The sequence below is a fragment of the Cyprinodon variegatus genome, unplaced genomic scaffold, assembly GCF_000732505.1.
Source record: "Cyprinodon variegatus isolate N-32 unplaced genomic scaffold, C_variegatus-1.0 Scaffold615, whole genome shotgun sequence".
NCBI classification, from domain to species: domain Eukaryota; kingdom Metazoa; phylum Chordata; class Actinopteri; order Cyprinodontiformes; family Cyprinodontidae; genus Cyprinodon; species Cyprinodon variegatus.
Genome location: NW_015151068.1, coordinates 157298 through 174321, shown reverse-complemented (window position 1 = coordinate 174321; position 17024 = coordinate 157298). Strand labels below are relative to the sequence as shown.

General features: G+C 39.3%; 1 protein-coding gene across 1 annotated transcript; it reads left to right on the top strand.

The window, feature by feature from the left end:
- The first annotated feature begins 506 nt into the window (after positions 1-506).
- Positions 507-17017, top strand: LOC107096321 (solute carrier family 22 member 13-like). The gene is made up of 10 exons (XM_015392924.1): positions 507-1086; positions 6471-6574; positions 10437-10591; positions 12039-12207; positions 12333-12447; positions 13651-13757; positions 13844-14055; positions 15457-15565; positions 15653-15865; positions 15975-17017. The coding sequence occupies exons 1-10, from the start codon at positions 763-765 to the stop codon at positions 16069-16071; spliced, it is 1605 nt and encodes a 534-aa protein (XP_015248410.1). The 5' UTR covers positions 507-762; the 3' UTR covers positions 16072-17017.
- The last annotated feature ends 7 nt before the right edge of the window (positions 17018-17024 follow it).

The window sequence follows — 17024 nt, the reverse complement described above, 5'->3', positions numbered from 1 at the left end:
AAATTTGAAAATGAAAAAGCATTTCTGGAAATGCCTTTTCATTTGAAATATGGTAACGGTTTGCTTTCATAGACTAAGCCATTCATTTCCACAGATCAAATCTTCCAATCAGGAATGTCCTCCAATCAAACAGTAGATGGCAGCAGAGAGCTGATGCCTTAAACGGCACGTGTTCCACGACCAATTTATGTAAATAAGATGCTGGAAAAACATTATTTTCACTTTGGATCAGCGTCGGATGTCAAACAGTATAAGAAAAAAACAACACATTAAATACTGTGTAATGAACGCGCCCGTGCGCTGAGCGCGTCCAGCCGCGCGCGCTCCGATCCATACATTGAAGCCTCTCTGAGCGGCTTTTGTAACAAAGCCCTTCCCTGAGCATTAAGTAACACACGCCACACCGCGCGTGCCTCCGCTGCCATTTATGCCTGTTAATTACAGTTAATTACACCGGTTCCCACCACCTCCGGCTGCAGGGGGGCTCTGAAGCAGGGGAGCAGAGGAGAAACTTTAATGAAATGCGCTCTCAGGCGTGAATCGGGAGAAGTCGGAGTTTGGAGAAAGCAGGTTGGATGCTGGGAAGATGATATAGGAATGGGATTGATGGAAGAGGACTTCATCGTTTTTCTTCTGCTTTCATGAAGGGAAACATCCACATTTTTTACCTTTATATCATCGAAGTTTGCCCCTTAGTGCCTTTTCCCCAGTTTCCAGGTCAGCCTGATCCTCTCCAAAAAGATCCACCGCCTCTTCCTAAAGATGAATTTCGATCAGATCCTCTCTGCCATCGACGGCTTTGGCAGATACCAGAAGATCCTCTACATCTGGATTTGTTTACCTCAGATCCTGCTTGCTTTCCACATGATGGTGAGCATCTTCACCGGAGCCACGCCGCCCTTTCACTGTAAGGAAAGCTCCACTTTAGGAGAAAACCAGACAGATGTACCTCCAGGGAACCTGTCGGACTCTCCCTGCTTCTCCTCGGAGGTGATGCTGCTGCAGGGCAACCGGACGGAGCGCGTCCCGTGTGGCCAAGGATGGGTCTACAGCAGGGAGACTTTCCAAAGCACCACTGTCACTGAGGTAGGCATGGATGGATGAGATGCAGAAATAAGGCAAAGTTGATCTCTGTGAGTACATTCAATAGAAGGAAGAACACATGGCAGGTTATTGTGTAAATGGCTTCATGCATGGGGGCTTTTTTTTTTTTTTTGGAGCTCCCTCACCCCCTGAAACAACCAGCACACTAACCATTTGAAGTCTTCAATGCCTCAAAATATGTTTTATAGAATCTGCTGCAGATGTCCTGACAATATTTGAACAGGACATATCAATTATCAATGTGAAGATGCTCCATAAAGGCACAGGCATGTACCCACAAATAATTTCAATTCATAGACTTTTGCTCTCAGCAATATCTAGGTCAAATTTCTAAATTTGATTTTGCTGATTTAAGGAGGATGATCACGGATGTAGCTGAAGGGAAAACGTCCATCAATCAATCCACATGTTTCTGGATGGACTGATGGATGAATGAAACTGAAATAGTGTCCATACTAGGGAGGCATGCTATATTGCTGTGGGCATCAGAATCAGCTGATATTCATCCTTTTTTATACATTAATCTTTAACTACCCATAGATATCAGTATATTTAGGTTATTTTGTGTTCTCAACAATAGGAAAATATTCAGTAAATATATGATTGAGTTTAATTTTGGAAAATGCAAACCCTATTAAAGCGTTTGTGTCGAGTAACTGTAGGTTCATCAGCCATACTGGCCCCACCAACTTTCATCACAAAGTTGCACCCTTGCATAAAGGATTGTCTGCAGGTTACCTAAGGACCGCATGTTGGTTTAATGACCCAAAAAACAAAAACAAAGTTTAACCTGAATGCATAGGCTGATTACTTGTATTTACAAATGTGTGTGAATTAAGTCAACATAAAAAAAACAATGTCGAACCCCATTCATCACTAACAAGAACATGTGGAAAAATCAGAAAATTAAAGAGAAAACTTGTTTTTTTCTAAATTCAAATTCATATTTTTTGATCAAAGTCTCATACTGTATTATTTATGTTACTTTTTAATAGGTGCTGAATGGTTGTTCCATGATGTCATTCTGGTTTTATTCTAAGAAACCTGCAAATCCTGTATTCATGTTTAAAACTCTTATTTTTTTAGTTTAAAGGAATTAGTTCTTCTATAAATATGCTGTATTGAAAGTCAATGAAGACATTAAATAACTTTAATAATAACATTTAGCTGATATTTATGCCAAGGTTAAGGTCCAAATATCTCCCCATTTTTAATCTGGATGAAATATAATTTTTGATTCCGACACTGATATACTTCTGCTGATTAAATGTAAAATAATGCTGAAAATTTTGATTTAAAACACAGACTTCTAAATAAAAAAAACATTTGTTGTTCTCTTTTTATTTTTTGTTAAAGTTTTGTATTTTGAGCATGGCGATATGCGCAACTTCCAGGAAGTAATGGCTGTGCTGAACCATTCAGAACAAGAAAACCTTGCAACAAGACAAAAAATGCAATGTTTCCAATGAATTTCTTAAATCTAATCGAAGATAAAGCATTACAATTATGTTTTCTTATTATTCTGTTTAAAAAGTCAGCAATTTTGATGCAAATACTTATGCAGTCCTGTAGGGTTCATAGTATCTGGAAAGTAGCCTGGATGGTGGCAATGTTTGTAACATAATGTGATCCCAGCCTGAGGCGTTTCTGTATTGACAATTTCTAAGTTTGAGTAAAAATGTCCTAATTTCTCGTAGTTTAATAGCTAAGGAAATTACTAATATAAGTGGAGTACATTTACTAAACCAAACTGAGTGGAAATAGTTACTTTCAATTGTTTTGGGTAAAATCTATCAGCTTTTTTTTATGTGTGCAGTTTATGTTGCTTAAAAATAGCACTTTAGTAACTCTTCAGTCTGTAACTTTATCGGACAGCAATGAGTAATATCAACCAGCCAGGTTGAACAACTGTATTTTCTTACAGCAGTTATTACCTTAACTTTCCTCTCTGCAATCTTCAGTTGGATCTGCTTGGACTTTAGCAGCAGCTGCTCACTCCTGTTCATACTTTTCTTTTTTCTTAAATCAGTCCTACATGGACTTAGCCTTCAAACAACAGGAAACTTGTTTTCTAACAAAACAGACTGATGCCACCTGCTAATAAAAGGACCCTCTGGGTTGTGAGCCATGCTGAAAACCACCACTGCTTACTAAGCATTTATTATGGCAACTATTACAGAGCTAAGTATAGAGGGGCCCCATCATTTGACCAAATAATAACACTATTCTGCATGGTTGTGACCCACCAAAACATGACAGACACAGAGAGTTTCTGACAGAGAAAAAAAACAAACCACTAAGAACACAGATGATGATTTGTGGTTGTTGTTGTGCTTCCAGAAGGGCCTGCTACAAATAGTTTGCAACATTTAAGCACATTGTGGTCGTTTTGGCTCTCCTGCTTTTTAATTTTATCCCCTGAGCCTCCTTAAAAAAAACCCAAACATCTAATTTTGGTATTTTTCTATTCATATAAAAATGCCTTTTGGATATTCTTTACAGCCGCAGTTATTTTGTTATGTCTTGTGCCACATTTTTAAAAATTTGAATCATATGGGGATATTTTCAAATGCCTGTTTTTGTGCAAGCCCGGCAGTTTTTGAGCACAGATCATAGATACAGTAAAGTTGTATAAAGAATAATGTATAATTGTGTGCAGGTTGGATCCTCCTTCCAAGGGAGTATAGAACATAAAAGGCTGTAGAAAAATATTTAACTTAAGCAAATTTTGTCCCATTTCAGCCAAAAACTTTATTTTATCTTTTTGTGATTTTAGCGTAATCGACGAACATTACTAGTTTATAACCATGAGTAAGGAGAAAAATCTGAGAAGTGCATTACAGATACTAATATGTCAATAAAATCAGATCTATCCTCTCAAAATCAAATAATTACAGTGCAATTGCTAAACATAGCAAGATCACCAAAACTGTCAGTCTAAGTGAGGTTAGCATTAATCACAGCTGCAGGTATGTGGAGCAGTGGTTCACAAACCTCTCTTCCTGGGCCTCCCTTCAGATTGCAAAAAGTTTTCCCCTAAAGTTTTCTGAACTAAAAGTAGTCAACTGCAGTACATTAAATAATGCAGTTACAAAACTACAACCTTCATAGTTCAGTTATTTTAATTTTAAGAGTTTATTTCACTCTTAAACAGAATTGTGTCATGGTTTTATCTAAGGATCTGACCCACACGCAAATAGAGAGACCAGGGAAAAGTTCAACAGGTTTTATTGAGAGTTGGTGATAAGAGTCCAATGCTGCTCAGAACACTGTCGAACTGGAACTGGAAAATGAAGTGGAAGATTCTGCGGTTAGTTCAGGCTCAGTGGGAAATTTGTGTCGTAGACTTGAAGAAGGGAATTAAGGCTGTGGACTCAAGTTTCCAGAAAACGGTGTCTCTTGTTGAATCCAGTTGGTGTGGGTTGTTCCAGTGAATGACTTGCTCATTGGAGGGCGGACAGGGTTTACCCAGATTGCGGTTTTTCCCTTGAGGAACGGAGGAGCTGACTGCCACTTAATTTTCCTGCGGTACTTGAACGGTACTTGTGAAGATGAATCCCCTGCTCAGACAGACGCCCAAATAATCCTTGGGGAAAAAGTTGATCCAAACCACTAGCTCGAATCCTCAGCTCAGTTTGGTGCTCAGAGAATCCTTCCAGTGGGAGAAGGTCCAAAACATCCAGTATCCAGGATGACTTCCTGCCGAGAGGTTAAGACAAAACAACAAGGTTAAACTCAGGTTGACAAAAACTCAGTTTGACTCAGTAAAACTCAGCTTGGCTAGAGTATCCAAAACTGGCAAACACTCTGGCATCGAGGTAGTGGCAGTCAGCAGCTTAAGAGTCCTCAGGTAATGAGGTAAACCATCCGCAGGTGTGTGAGGAGGCCAACAAGAACGAGACGCCGCCTGGTGGTGGAGGGAAGACAAACAAAAGCACAACCCACAAAAACTGGATTCCTAACAAATTTAACATCTCTATCAATACATTTAAAGGGAATAGAAAATACAAAAACCCTTTATTGTAAAAAAAAGAATAACTAAAAAAGTGTCCGTATTTATTAATTTCTATCAGCCCCTCCCCTGCTTTTACACTCAGGCCCCCCATGGGGCACGTCCCCCACCATGTGACTCATGACAATGCAGGGACTTCCAGCTCAGACTCAAAAAAATCTGGATGAATAGAAAGAAAAAAAGCCATTAGATGGGACAGGATTTCTAATTCATTGGGCATTTCTGCAACTTTGGTTTTCGAACAAAAAAAATATTGCAAAAAACATAAAAAACTTCTGTATCATAGATGGCTGGAGACGGTTGCTATGGGAACAGTGCTGATGCTAAGGATACAAATCCAGTCTGAGTCCAAATTAAACTTTAGTCTTTGGATGAACAAACCTAATAGAGACCCCAGACTTAGACCAATAGTGGGCAATTGATTTGAGCAGCACACAAGACAAACAAACAAAAATAATCATGTAATAACAGATGATTAAAAAAAGAAATGTGACAGGGAGTTTAAGGACCAACATTAATAATAATAAAAAAACACAAAAAGATAGTAAAAACATAACACAAAATATAAAATAAATAGATACATATTTAAAAGAATCAAAGAATTTAAAATGGAATTGCATGGCTGTTGGTATGAAAGAATTTGCATAGCGGTTTGTTTTACAGTGAGGCGTAATATAGCGGCGTCCTGAAGGTAACAAATAAAATTACTTTTTAAACCATTTTCTGATGAAGAGAGGATCAGTTCAGTGCTTTTTGTAGTTTGTTCGTTACAAAGGGAAGGCAAGTCCCTCTGGTTCACTCCTATGATTTTAGGACAGATTTTACTGCAGATAGTTTCAGCTGTAATCTCAGTGAAATGTGGTCCTACAATCGTTTCAACTGAAAAAAAACACATGCTTCAGTTTTCAGACTTTTATTTAGTAAACTTTTTCAGCTAATTATGGAGTTTTATGTAGTTTTGGGCTGTTTTATTCCTCACATTAATTCAGGAAAATATGTTGAAGTCCTCGATTGTAACAGGATAAATTGTGATTGTGTTTGAAGGGGTGTGAATATTATTGTTAGACACATGCGCTCTTTACATCCTTTCATTTCCGTTTCTTCTCCAGATGTCTTTAGAAAGATGTTTTAAACTATAATCAGAGGCCTAATGCTCTGCAGGCATCGCTTCACCATCCAGTCGTATCTCTCCGTCCAGCTATTAGTCCGTCTGTGGCACCATTAAACAATAAATGATGCATACACCCGATAATAAACAGCTCAAAAGTATAAAGATCCACCTGGACACACGAGAAAAAAAGACACACAGCATTCATTGGGAACTTTTAAACTTTTCAATTTCTACTTCTTCTAGTGGGATCTGGTGTGCAGCAAAGCTGGACTGAACAGCCTGGGATCATCCATCTACATGTCCGGCCTGTTGGTGGGATCTGTGCTGTTCGGAGCCATGGCTGACAGGTAAGGCTTTGCAGCTGTCCCTCAACCCCCCAAAGCTCTCTGACTCTGCGTCTGACGCTTGATCCGGGCGGATCTTCTGGATCAAAGTGTTGTTAAAGGGGGGCGTGCGCAGCTGGAGTCCTCTGGCATGTGCTTGTTATGTGTCAGTAGGGCAGCTGATAAACCACGGTGATCTGGTTCACAAGTTAAAAATACACAAGGCTGTTTGACCTCTGCTGTAGGTGGCGCTGCTTTCAGCCCAAACAATTGCTGAAGAATGACCTTTTGAATTTTTGAACGACATAAATTTGATTAAATGACAGGTCGTACACTTAGATTCTAAATAGTTTTTAAACATTCCAACCTGTTTTTCTTTCAGCAAGGGTCCCAGCCTAAAGTTTTTTTTAGCTTACATGCTTATATTTGATTAAGAAATCCAGCCATGAACTGTCTGTGAGGTTTTGTTTTTATCTTGTAAGAAGAAAAGCGCTGATGTAACCAAGACGATTTATTGGGACAGGTTGTCAAGATCAAGGGCCAGGAAAGAGGCGGAGCCACAAAGAATGAAATTATATCAGAGCACCGATGATAAGATGTTTCTTAATGACAGAAAATGTTGTGTAAAACAGGATAAAACATTATAAGCTTGCAGGAATAGAGAACAGATTATTAGCAAAGCAACTAATGAAAAAACAAAAGGTGGTAAATTTCATAATTATAATTATTTTCAGTTAAACAGCTTATTTTTACTTTGTAAAAAAAAAAACACACATTAAAAGTAATTAAACATCCCTATCAATACTTTATTTTCAAAAACCTCTCAAAATGGGTCCTTTATTTTTTTTCCACCATGTCCCCTCCTATAATTACAGAGGAGAAACTCCTCTTTTTAACAGGAAGAAACCTCCATCAGAGACAGGTTCAGTGTGAGCGGCCTGCAGCTGAGGCTGACTGGGGCTTCAAGAAGACAGTAGTAGACATAGAATATGAACAGAGAAGCACTGATTCATAAATACTATCTATGTTAGAGATGGTAAGTTTAAACTTGATCGGTGGTTCTATCTAGAAAAGAAGCAGTTAAATAGATGATTTTTGGGCCAGTTTTCATATCAAAGGGATGAAAGAGAGCATATTTAGTTTGTCACAATAAAAGCTGAGCCTTTATCTGTGTCTATGAGAGAAACAGAACTAAACACTTAAAAACGGGCAATATGATCAGTAATCTGAGTTATTGATGGCAGTAGCTAAGTTGAGGCCTCCCTCAGGATGGAAAATAAGTCACCAATTTTCGTTGACATTAATAAGCCCAAGTTATGCATACAAAGAAAGAAACCATGAAAAATAAAATCAGAAATTAAGTAATGAGTAATAATGTGAAATACCAACAGAAAAAATTTATTAAACACATGCAGAAAGGGAAGTGAAAGAGACCAGCTGAAATCCATCAGTGATCAGAAAGCCACCCTGCCCCTCGTCAGGGATAATGAATAACAGCTGATGGCCTCTAAAAAGGTGTGTCATCACCAAGGTGTCACACAAGTAACATCTTATGATCAAAAGCAAAACCTTATCCAAAGATCTTCACAATCTTATTGTTTTAAAACTTCCTGATTGGTTACAGAAGGATTTCTAAACTCCTTAATGTCCAGCGAACGCTGCTGGGGTCGTTATCTGGAAGTGTATGGATCATCATTCCACCATAAACTGACTATAACCGGCAGCTCCTCAATAGATTTCTGTCCAAGGAGGGAAAAATAAGCATGTCTTTCTGTACAGATTGAGCCTTAAAGCTTATTTCTAACAACAAATGCTTTTGTACAAATTATTAAATAAATATCACAAAACAAATCAATACTTTTTCCCTGTTTATTCCCGATATTAGCTTAGAGATTTATCTTTTTGAAGATATTAAAAACACAATGATTAAATCTTTTTTAATGCATATTTTTAAAAAATCAGCGTTTGAACATCCAGTTATCCACCTGCCTGGGCAGGTTATTCTCACAAGGGAATGCGATTTATGCTATGATTTATGGATTTTAAAAGAATTTTAGTGAATTTCAGCAACATATAATACGAAAGAAAACATCAGTACCAATCATTTATAAAAAAAAAAAAAACTCATGGTAGAAAGAAATCAAAACTGAAACATCAGTTGATGGATAATATGTTTGCCAGTCAGAGCACAGCTCATACTTTGATGGTAGAGGGAGAATTGATGGAGAACTATCGCCTCCTAATAAAGAGTCATGAATCCAGTCTCAACTTCTAAGCTGTAAATAATGATGTAGAAAATAACATTAGTTTTTTAAGAGATTTTTATTCTACAAGTGATGCCTAGGCAGAAGTTCTACTAAATAAACTGGATCAATTAGCCTCATGCAATCAAGGGGTGTGTTTGATTTTAAAGGCTGCATCCTCCAAGGACCCGGTCTACCTGGACTGGGTCCTTGGACGTCCATAAAAAGGAGACCAGAAGAGTTTGGCTATGGATTCAAACAGGACCAGCCCTCTTCGGTATTCACTGTCTGTATGCTCTGTTGCCTAGCAACTGTAACAGTTGACGCACAAAGCAGACAAAGAATGGATACCGAAATGCTCACTACTGTTCTGGGTGCTAATAACATTTCCGAGGACCTCCAGCAGCAGTACCATCGTCATGAATATCAGATTTATAGTCCCCACACTGCAGAGGTATTCAAGACAGTCTGAGCTCAAATGTCAGCCAAACCCATTTACACAGTGACAGATAAAAACTTTTCAATAAACCAAACGTTACCCGCCACAAATCTGACTCAATAACCATTTCAAAAACTATTTTCATTTATTTCAGACTGAACTGAACTACACTTTCAATATTCACCACTGTTCAGCATCATTTACCTTTTTCCTCTGAGCACGGAGGAGCCGGCTTGCTTGGACTCACAATGAATCACAGGATACCCAGGGTTATGTGGGACACCGGACCCATCATTCGAAATGGGCAAAAAGAATACATTCGAACTCAGCATTTGATTCTGATGACCCAGATTCAGCCCTCCTTCATCCATTTCTCCACCATCATTCCAAGCTCCATCTAGCTCCCTCTCGATGCTGCTGCCTATTGAAGTAATTCTCGGGAATCATCTCCAGCCAGTCTGGCAGAAGGCTACCTTGTTGAGACTGGTTCTGTGAGAGATTTCTTCCCAAGAGGAGTTTATTTCTCTCCACTGTCGCTTTATAGCATGCATCCTTCTTCATACCATCTCCGGTTCACCACCAGTTTCGGGTCTGGGGCTTCATTCCTGTTCTCAATCATCTCAATCATGGATGTAATCAAAGTGAAATTCATTGTTAATGTACCCCTCTGAGGCCTGAGTAGCAAAGACTTAAAGAATAGTGTTTCAATAAAACTCTTCCTTCTTATGTTTTTCAAGCTTAATTGTAAATATTCAGAATATCCTTACCCAAATAATTTTTTTTCATAATGTGGATACAGTCATGATAAATACATATTTTTAGTTATATCGTCCTTCTATTAAACAAAAGAAAAGGTTGATACATTGGGGTGAATATCTTTTGTCATTTAATTCAAATTCGGTAATTTATTAATGCAAAAGTGGAATTAAATGTTACATAAACACAAAGGTGACATTTTTTATCCAGGTGTTTATAGCTTTAAGCAGGAAGGATCTTCTGTATTCTGTCTGTCTTGCAAAGGATCTAGAGAAGCCTCTGACTGAAGATGTTCTTCACTTTGTGAAGAATTATTCTTTGTGACATCATCCCCTGAGGAGTTCCTAAAACAGAGCTGGCCTTCTCAAATAACTCATTGGGCTTTTTAAAGTAATCAGCTCTGATGCTGTGGGGACTAATGTCCATCTGTCCTTTCTCTCCCTGGAAGGTACGGCCGGCGTTTCGTCCTGCTGCTGTCCATCGCTCTGCAGACTGTGTTCGGAGTGGCTGTAGCTTTTGCACCCAACTTCCCGGTCTATGTGATTCTTCGCTTTGCAGTTGGGACCACCATTTCAGGAGTCATTATCAACGCTTTTATTCTTGGTATAAAGCTTTTTTCTGTTTTATTTATAGTTTTTAGAACACATGCCTTTTTTCAAGCAGCTCTACCAAGCCTGGTTCTACTAAATAAAATTCCCAAATGTTTTTTTCAGCCCTACCCATAATTGATCCTACTTACACCTGAGCAGGACCAAAAAAAGCCAGCTCTGGTGCTGAAAAAACAGTCATGTAAATGTTTGAAAATGGGTGAAAGGGAGGCAAAATAAATCAATTCACTTGCAAACAAATGTGCTTAGATGGATGGGACTCTATGTTACTTAAAAATATCAGCACTCCGACTACAGATTGCTCTAATGGTAGCCGACAGAACTGACAAAAACTCCTGGATAAAATGTTGTTTTTCAGGAAAAACTAGAAAATGTATGGTTGGTTCTTATTTAAGCCTGTTTTGTTGTTAATAAATCAAAGAAGCTGTAACAAACACAAATATATAAGTTATGAAAAAGAAAAGAAAGAAAAACATATTAGTAAAGCAACAAAAAATAGAAAAAGATAAAGTGATCAGGATGGAAACACAAAATCCCAGACAAAAACATAAAATAAATAAATATTATTTTGAAGGTAGTTAGGCAGGACAACTGATATACAACATTATTTAAAAAATAAACAAACAAAAAAACATGTCCAAATAGAGACATTAGCATGAAATATTACAAACCAAAACTGCAGTCAGAATAATTAAAGATAATAAAGCATCCCTGTTTATGAGCTTGACAAAAGGACCTCAGAGTTCTGCAAGTTTAAAATGACTGTCATGCCAGTTTATAGAAAAAATTAGAAGATTGTTTGTTTATGAGAGATTAAAAGCAAGTTATTTTTATTTAACATGGAAAAAATATCAATCAATTAGTTCACTCAAATTAGACCATGCAGGAATATCTGGGCAACAAACACCTTTCTTTATGAAATAATTGTAGACTATACATATAAAAAGTATCGTTTGTCCATTATAAGTATGGTAGAGGATCTGTGATGCTGTGGGTTGCTTTGATTGAGTGCAATTTATCATTAAATCTCTGTAGTAGAGATTACGTATGTAATTTCCCTGTGGGATTATTAAAGTATGTCTGATTATGATTCTAAAATGGGTATTTTAGTGAGCTGATAAGCTTAAAAAGTTTGATTAAATCAATAGAAAAGTTCTGCTATTGACAAGGCTTAGGTCTACATTACATTTGGGTTGGAATAGGTTCTATGCATTCAACAAAATTTATGGTTAGGTTTGAATAATTTGCAGCAGCAGCTGTTTCATTTCACCTGTTTATTATTGTTGTCTGCAAAAGATATTAATTTGATGTTTTCTTTTTAATCCTTGCCACTGTATCCTCCACCTCACAGCTCCAAGCCTCAGTCAAACCCAAAACCCACGATTCGTCCTCTCCTCTCCTTCCTTTTGTCCCCGAAACCTCCTTAAATCCTTCTCCACCAGGAACCGAGTGGACGTGTACCAAGAGACGCATGCTGGCGGGCATCATCACAGACTACGCCTTTGGCCTGGGTTACATGCTGCTTGCTGGGGTGGCCTACCTCATCCGGGACTGGAGAAAGCTGCAGCTCGCTATATCGGCCCCGGGCTTCCTACTTATCTTCTACATACGGTGGGAGGTGCAAGTAACATCTAAACATTGGATCTACTGTGCATTCATGGTGTAGATGAATGCCCTCCCTGTGGCGCGCACTTCCTCCTCATCCTTTATATCGGCGTGATCTTGTCTCCCATCAGGGTGCTCCCCCAGTCAGCGAGATGGTTGCTGGCCAACGACAGGAGAGAGGAGGCCATCGCTCTCCTTCGTAAAGCAGCCCTTGTTAACGGCCGAGTCTTACCTCCTTCTGTCCAGGTGTGTGTTAAAAAAGCCAGGTCAGCTCTAGAAATAGGAGTCTGGATCAGTGTGAATTTGACAAGAGGGATAAATAGAGATCCTGTTCTTTAGTGTAGTTGTTCCATTTTGCCGCTATTTCTATAAAATACAAAACGAGGAGAGATTAAAACCTCGGGTCGGTTCATGTTCGGTAAATCTTACCACTACTTGAATGTTTTTTTAACTGCATTATGAATTTATCTGGTCATATTGCAAGATGAATCTAATTTTAGACTAATCTGATTCAAGCTCAAAATAGCCCTGATTGAAGACTGAAACATAGACTTAGATAGCCTAAGAAACCAGGAAGTAAACATTGTTCATATGCAGGATTTATTTATATATTTAGAAATGACTCTTCTCGAAAGAGTCGTACAAGAAGTGGATGTGAAATGTTGCAGTGGATGACTAGCAAAAGCCTGAAAGCTTCGGGCATCATCATTTCCTCTTTGATTGTTTGTTTGTTGTTGGTTTTATAGCACTCAACGTTGCATTAAGGTTAGATAACTTAGCCACCATATAGAGCTGCAATTGTTTGATGGTCAAATATATTACATAAGTCATCATCTGATATGTGTAGACTTTTACTTTCAGCTTTAGACCAGTTTACAGGGCAACGTTAAGCTGCTGTTTTTCTAGAAATAATCATGGACTGATGGTGCAGCAAACAGGATGTCAGATCTGAAACATTTCCACGTTTTGTGATGTTAAAACATCATATGTGATGGGTTTCAGGATGGCAGCAAATAGCTGGATTTTGCATGGTCTCCCTGTGCATGTTTGGATTCTCTCTAGGTACTCCTGCGTCCTCCTACAGCCATACTTGTTTCTTTATATTGGTTTAGGCTTGAGGGCATGTGTGGTCGTTCATCCTGTCGTTTTTCTTTACATTTAAAACTATGTGCTACTTATAAAGCTAAATGCTAATAAAGTGCATACGAAGGTTCGGTACTCTTTGTTACCTTTTGTCCAGGTCTTTCAGTGTTCTTGTTGCAGCTCTCCTCTCTTTGAATTTTCCCTCTTTCCAGAACCAAAGTGAATTTTCCACAGCCAAAGTGATTTCCAGACTAGCATGGAGATGTTCTGTCTGCAGAAATAAAGGGACTAAACTGTCAGAAAAAAAAGATATAATGCATTATTTTAAATGTTAGAACTTACTTTTGTGTTAATATTGCATATCAGGCTGAAAAGTGGGAGTTTTTAGGTGGTTCGAAGCGAAGCCACTCACCAATGGATCTAGTCCGGACTCCACAGATGAGAAAGAGAGCCCTTATTTTGTTCTACATCTGGTATGTTCTGACTGGTTTTCTCAGCGCTGTTCTGGAATACTTCTGCTTCTTTCACCATCTTTTTTCTCCTTTGTTCACTATTATAGGTTTGTGAATGTGCTGGTATATTATGGGTTGTCCCTGGGTGTCTCCCGGTTAGGGACAGACCTCTACCTGACCCAGTTTGTGTTTGGGTTGGTTGAGATCCCAGCCCGCACTCTGGTCCTGGTCGTCCTGCCCCTCAGTCGACGCCTCACCCTGAGTGGCTTTCTGGCTATCGGGGGTCTTGCCTGCTTGTTGATGCTGGTTGTTCCTGCAGGTACGGTGGAGATTATAGTTTGGAGGATAGAAGAAGAAAATCTCTTAAACCAGTGAACGCTTTCAGGAGAACAGTGCAGCTTCGTTTCAAGGGGTTTTTACCCAGACTGGAAAAGATTGGATTTTAAGTTGGATTTTTTCCTTAAAGATTAAAGAAATATCTCCATCCATCCATCTGTGCTTCCATCCATCTACCAACCAACCAACTGTTCATCCATCCACCGATCTATCCATTTGTTCATCATCTGTTCATCTATCCATCCATCCATCATTCCATCCATCCAACCAACCATTCATCCATCCATTGAATCATTCCATCAGTTCATCTCATCCACCCATCCATCCATCCATCCATCCATCTATTTATCCATCCATCCATCCATCTGTCCGTCCATCCATCTGTCCATTCATCCATCTCATCTGTCCATCCATCCATCTGTCCATCCATCCTTTCATCCATCTTTCCATCCATGCATCTATTCATCCATCCATCCAACCATCCATTGGTCTGTTCATCCAACAAACAACCAACCAAACGATTATCCATCCATTAATCCATCCATATCTGCATCCATCCATCTATCCATCCATCCATCCATCCATCTGTACGTTCAACCAACAACCAACCAACCCCTCATCAGTCTATTCATCTGTCTCTCCATTCCGTTCATTCTGTCCATCCATCCATCACCCCAACCAACTGTTCATCCATCCATTAATCCATCCATTTGTCCATCCATCTATCATCCGTTTTTCCGTTCATGCATCATCCATTCATCCATCTGTTTATCTATTCGTTTATTCATCTGTCCGTTCATCCGTCTGTGCATTCATCTCTTCATCCGTCCATCCATCCATCCAGCAATTCCTCCATCCACTCATCCATCTCATCTATCCATGCATCCACCTGTCCATCCATCCTTTCAACCGTCCGTCCATCCGTCTGTTCATCATTCCGTCTCTCTGTTCATCTATCCATCTTTCCATCCATCCATCCGTCTGTACATTCAACCAACAACCAACCAACCCCTCATCAGTCTATTCATCTGTCTCTCCATTCCGTTCATTCGTCTATCCATCCATCCATCCATCACACTAACCAACTGTTCATCCATCCATTAATCCATCCATTTGTCCATCCATCTATCCATCCGTTTTTCCATTCATGCATCATCCATTCATCCATCTGTTTATCTATCTGTTCATTTATCTGTCCATTCATCCGTCTGTGCATCTGTCTCTTCATCCGTCCATCCAGCAATTCCTCCATCCACTCATCCATTCATCCGTCCCTCCATCCATCCCTTCATCCATACTTTTCATCCATCCATCCATCTATCCTGATGGATGGATGAAGGTGAAGCTCTGCTCCTGCTTATCTTTATACTTGTTTTCCATATAGATCATCCTAATGTCCTAACTGGGCTCGCCATGGTAGGGAAGTTTGGTATAACGGCTTCATTTGCTGTCATCTATGTATACACCGCTGAGATTTTCCCTACGGTTGTGAGGTAGGACTTTCATGTTGTTTTCACCAAATGATTTAAGGTTTCCTTTGAGACCCAATCCCACAGCCGGTGTCTCTGTTGTACCTGCAGGCAGACAGGAATAGGCGTGTCCAGCATGTTTGCAAGGATGGGAGGTGTATTAGCGCCTGCAATAAACATGCTACATAACCACAGCCCCACCACACCGCTCATCATCTTCGGCACTTCCCCCCTTCTGGGAGCCGTTCTCGCCTTGGCACTGCCTGAAACTGCTGACCGACACCTGCCGGACACCCTGGAGGACGTGGAGAACTGGGATGTCAGGTATTTGCCCTTTGTTCTTATCAGAAAAAATCTCAGTAAGACTCTTTTGAAGTTGACGGCATCAAGGTACCTTTAAAGGTTTTTAATATATTTTTTTCATTTCCGACAGGTTGACTCCGATTTTGGAAAACCTTGAACCAGATGAAGATTTCGGCCCAACAGAGAGCAGCTCCGAAAAGCAGGAACTTCAACATCTAGCCAGCTAGAACTCTCTTTTTGCCGTAGCAAAGACGACCTCGGTCCGTCAACATAACATTTCACTGCCTCAGATCTATATCTAACACACTCAGTCAACATCTATGCAACTACATGTCAGGAAGTGGTTATGAGCTCTATGCAAGAAGGCCAGTCATGTTTCAGAAACCATGCAAGCACAAGGTATTCACATACACACAAAGAGGGCACTCAGCTTCCCTGCCAAGACCAATAAAAAGCTCACTTTTTGAAGCAGACGAGGTAAGAACCAATATTCCAGCATAGCTGCAGTCAACACTTTTGTTTGACCGCTACCCAATTTGTACATCTAACCCAGTTTATGAAGAAGATCGAATAATAGAGTCCTATAGGAAATAGCAACTCACTCTGGGAGTTTGCAGAAATGTTTGCATGTTTGTACACTTTTATAAACTGTTTTGTAGAACTGCATTCAGAGAGAGGAGAACTAGCAGATCAACAGCTATGTTACAAGCTCCACAGAGCCACAGCTAAAAGCAGAAACACCTCTCACATCGAAGCATTTATGTGTAATAGCATATGGTTTTGTTGTCTTAGAAAGGTTAAGAATTTTGTAAGTACAATCTCTGATAAGCAAAACATTTTACAGTGTCAATTCCTATTAAATAACCACTAAATTCAGTAGTGTATAGGAAATGTCGCCATGGATTATCAATTAGATTTAATCATTAGTTTTAGTCTATCTTTTCTTTAACTTCAGTTAACCTCAGACATTAATTTAGACAAAACTCTATTGCATCGGTTTAGCAGATTTGGTGCAGGTGTTTGCTTTTTATTTTGTATGAGCCAGTTTCCTGAACCATCCGCTACCGTGCATAACATTTGTTCTGAATTCTTCTGTTAATGCCAGTCATCTGTAACCTGACTCCGCCAGATGGATTTGCTCCGCATATCCATCTGGAAACCTTCCGTTGAAGTAATTTTG

What these genes read in the sequence shown, in the direction of transcription:
- LOC107096321 (XM_015392924.1), top strand. Translation starts at nt 763, where the DNA reads ATGAATTTCGATCAGATCCTCTCTGCCATCGACGGCTTTGGCAGATAC. An exon ending in AAAGCACCACTGTCACTGAG is followed by an intron (nt 1,087 to 6,470) that starts GTAGGCATGGAT and finishes TACTTCTTCTAG; the next exon opens with TGGGATCTGGTGTGCAGCAA. An exon ending in ATTTTCCCTACGGTTGTGAG is followed by an intron (nt 15,566 to 15,652) that starts GTAGGACTTTCA and finishes TTGTACCTGCAG; the next exon opens with GCAGACAGGAATAGGCGTGT.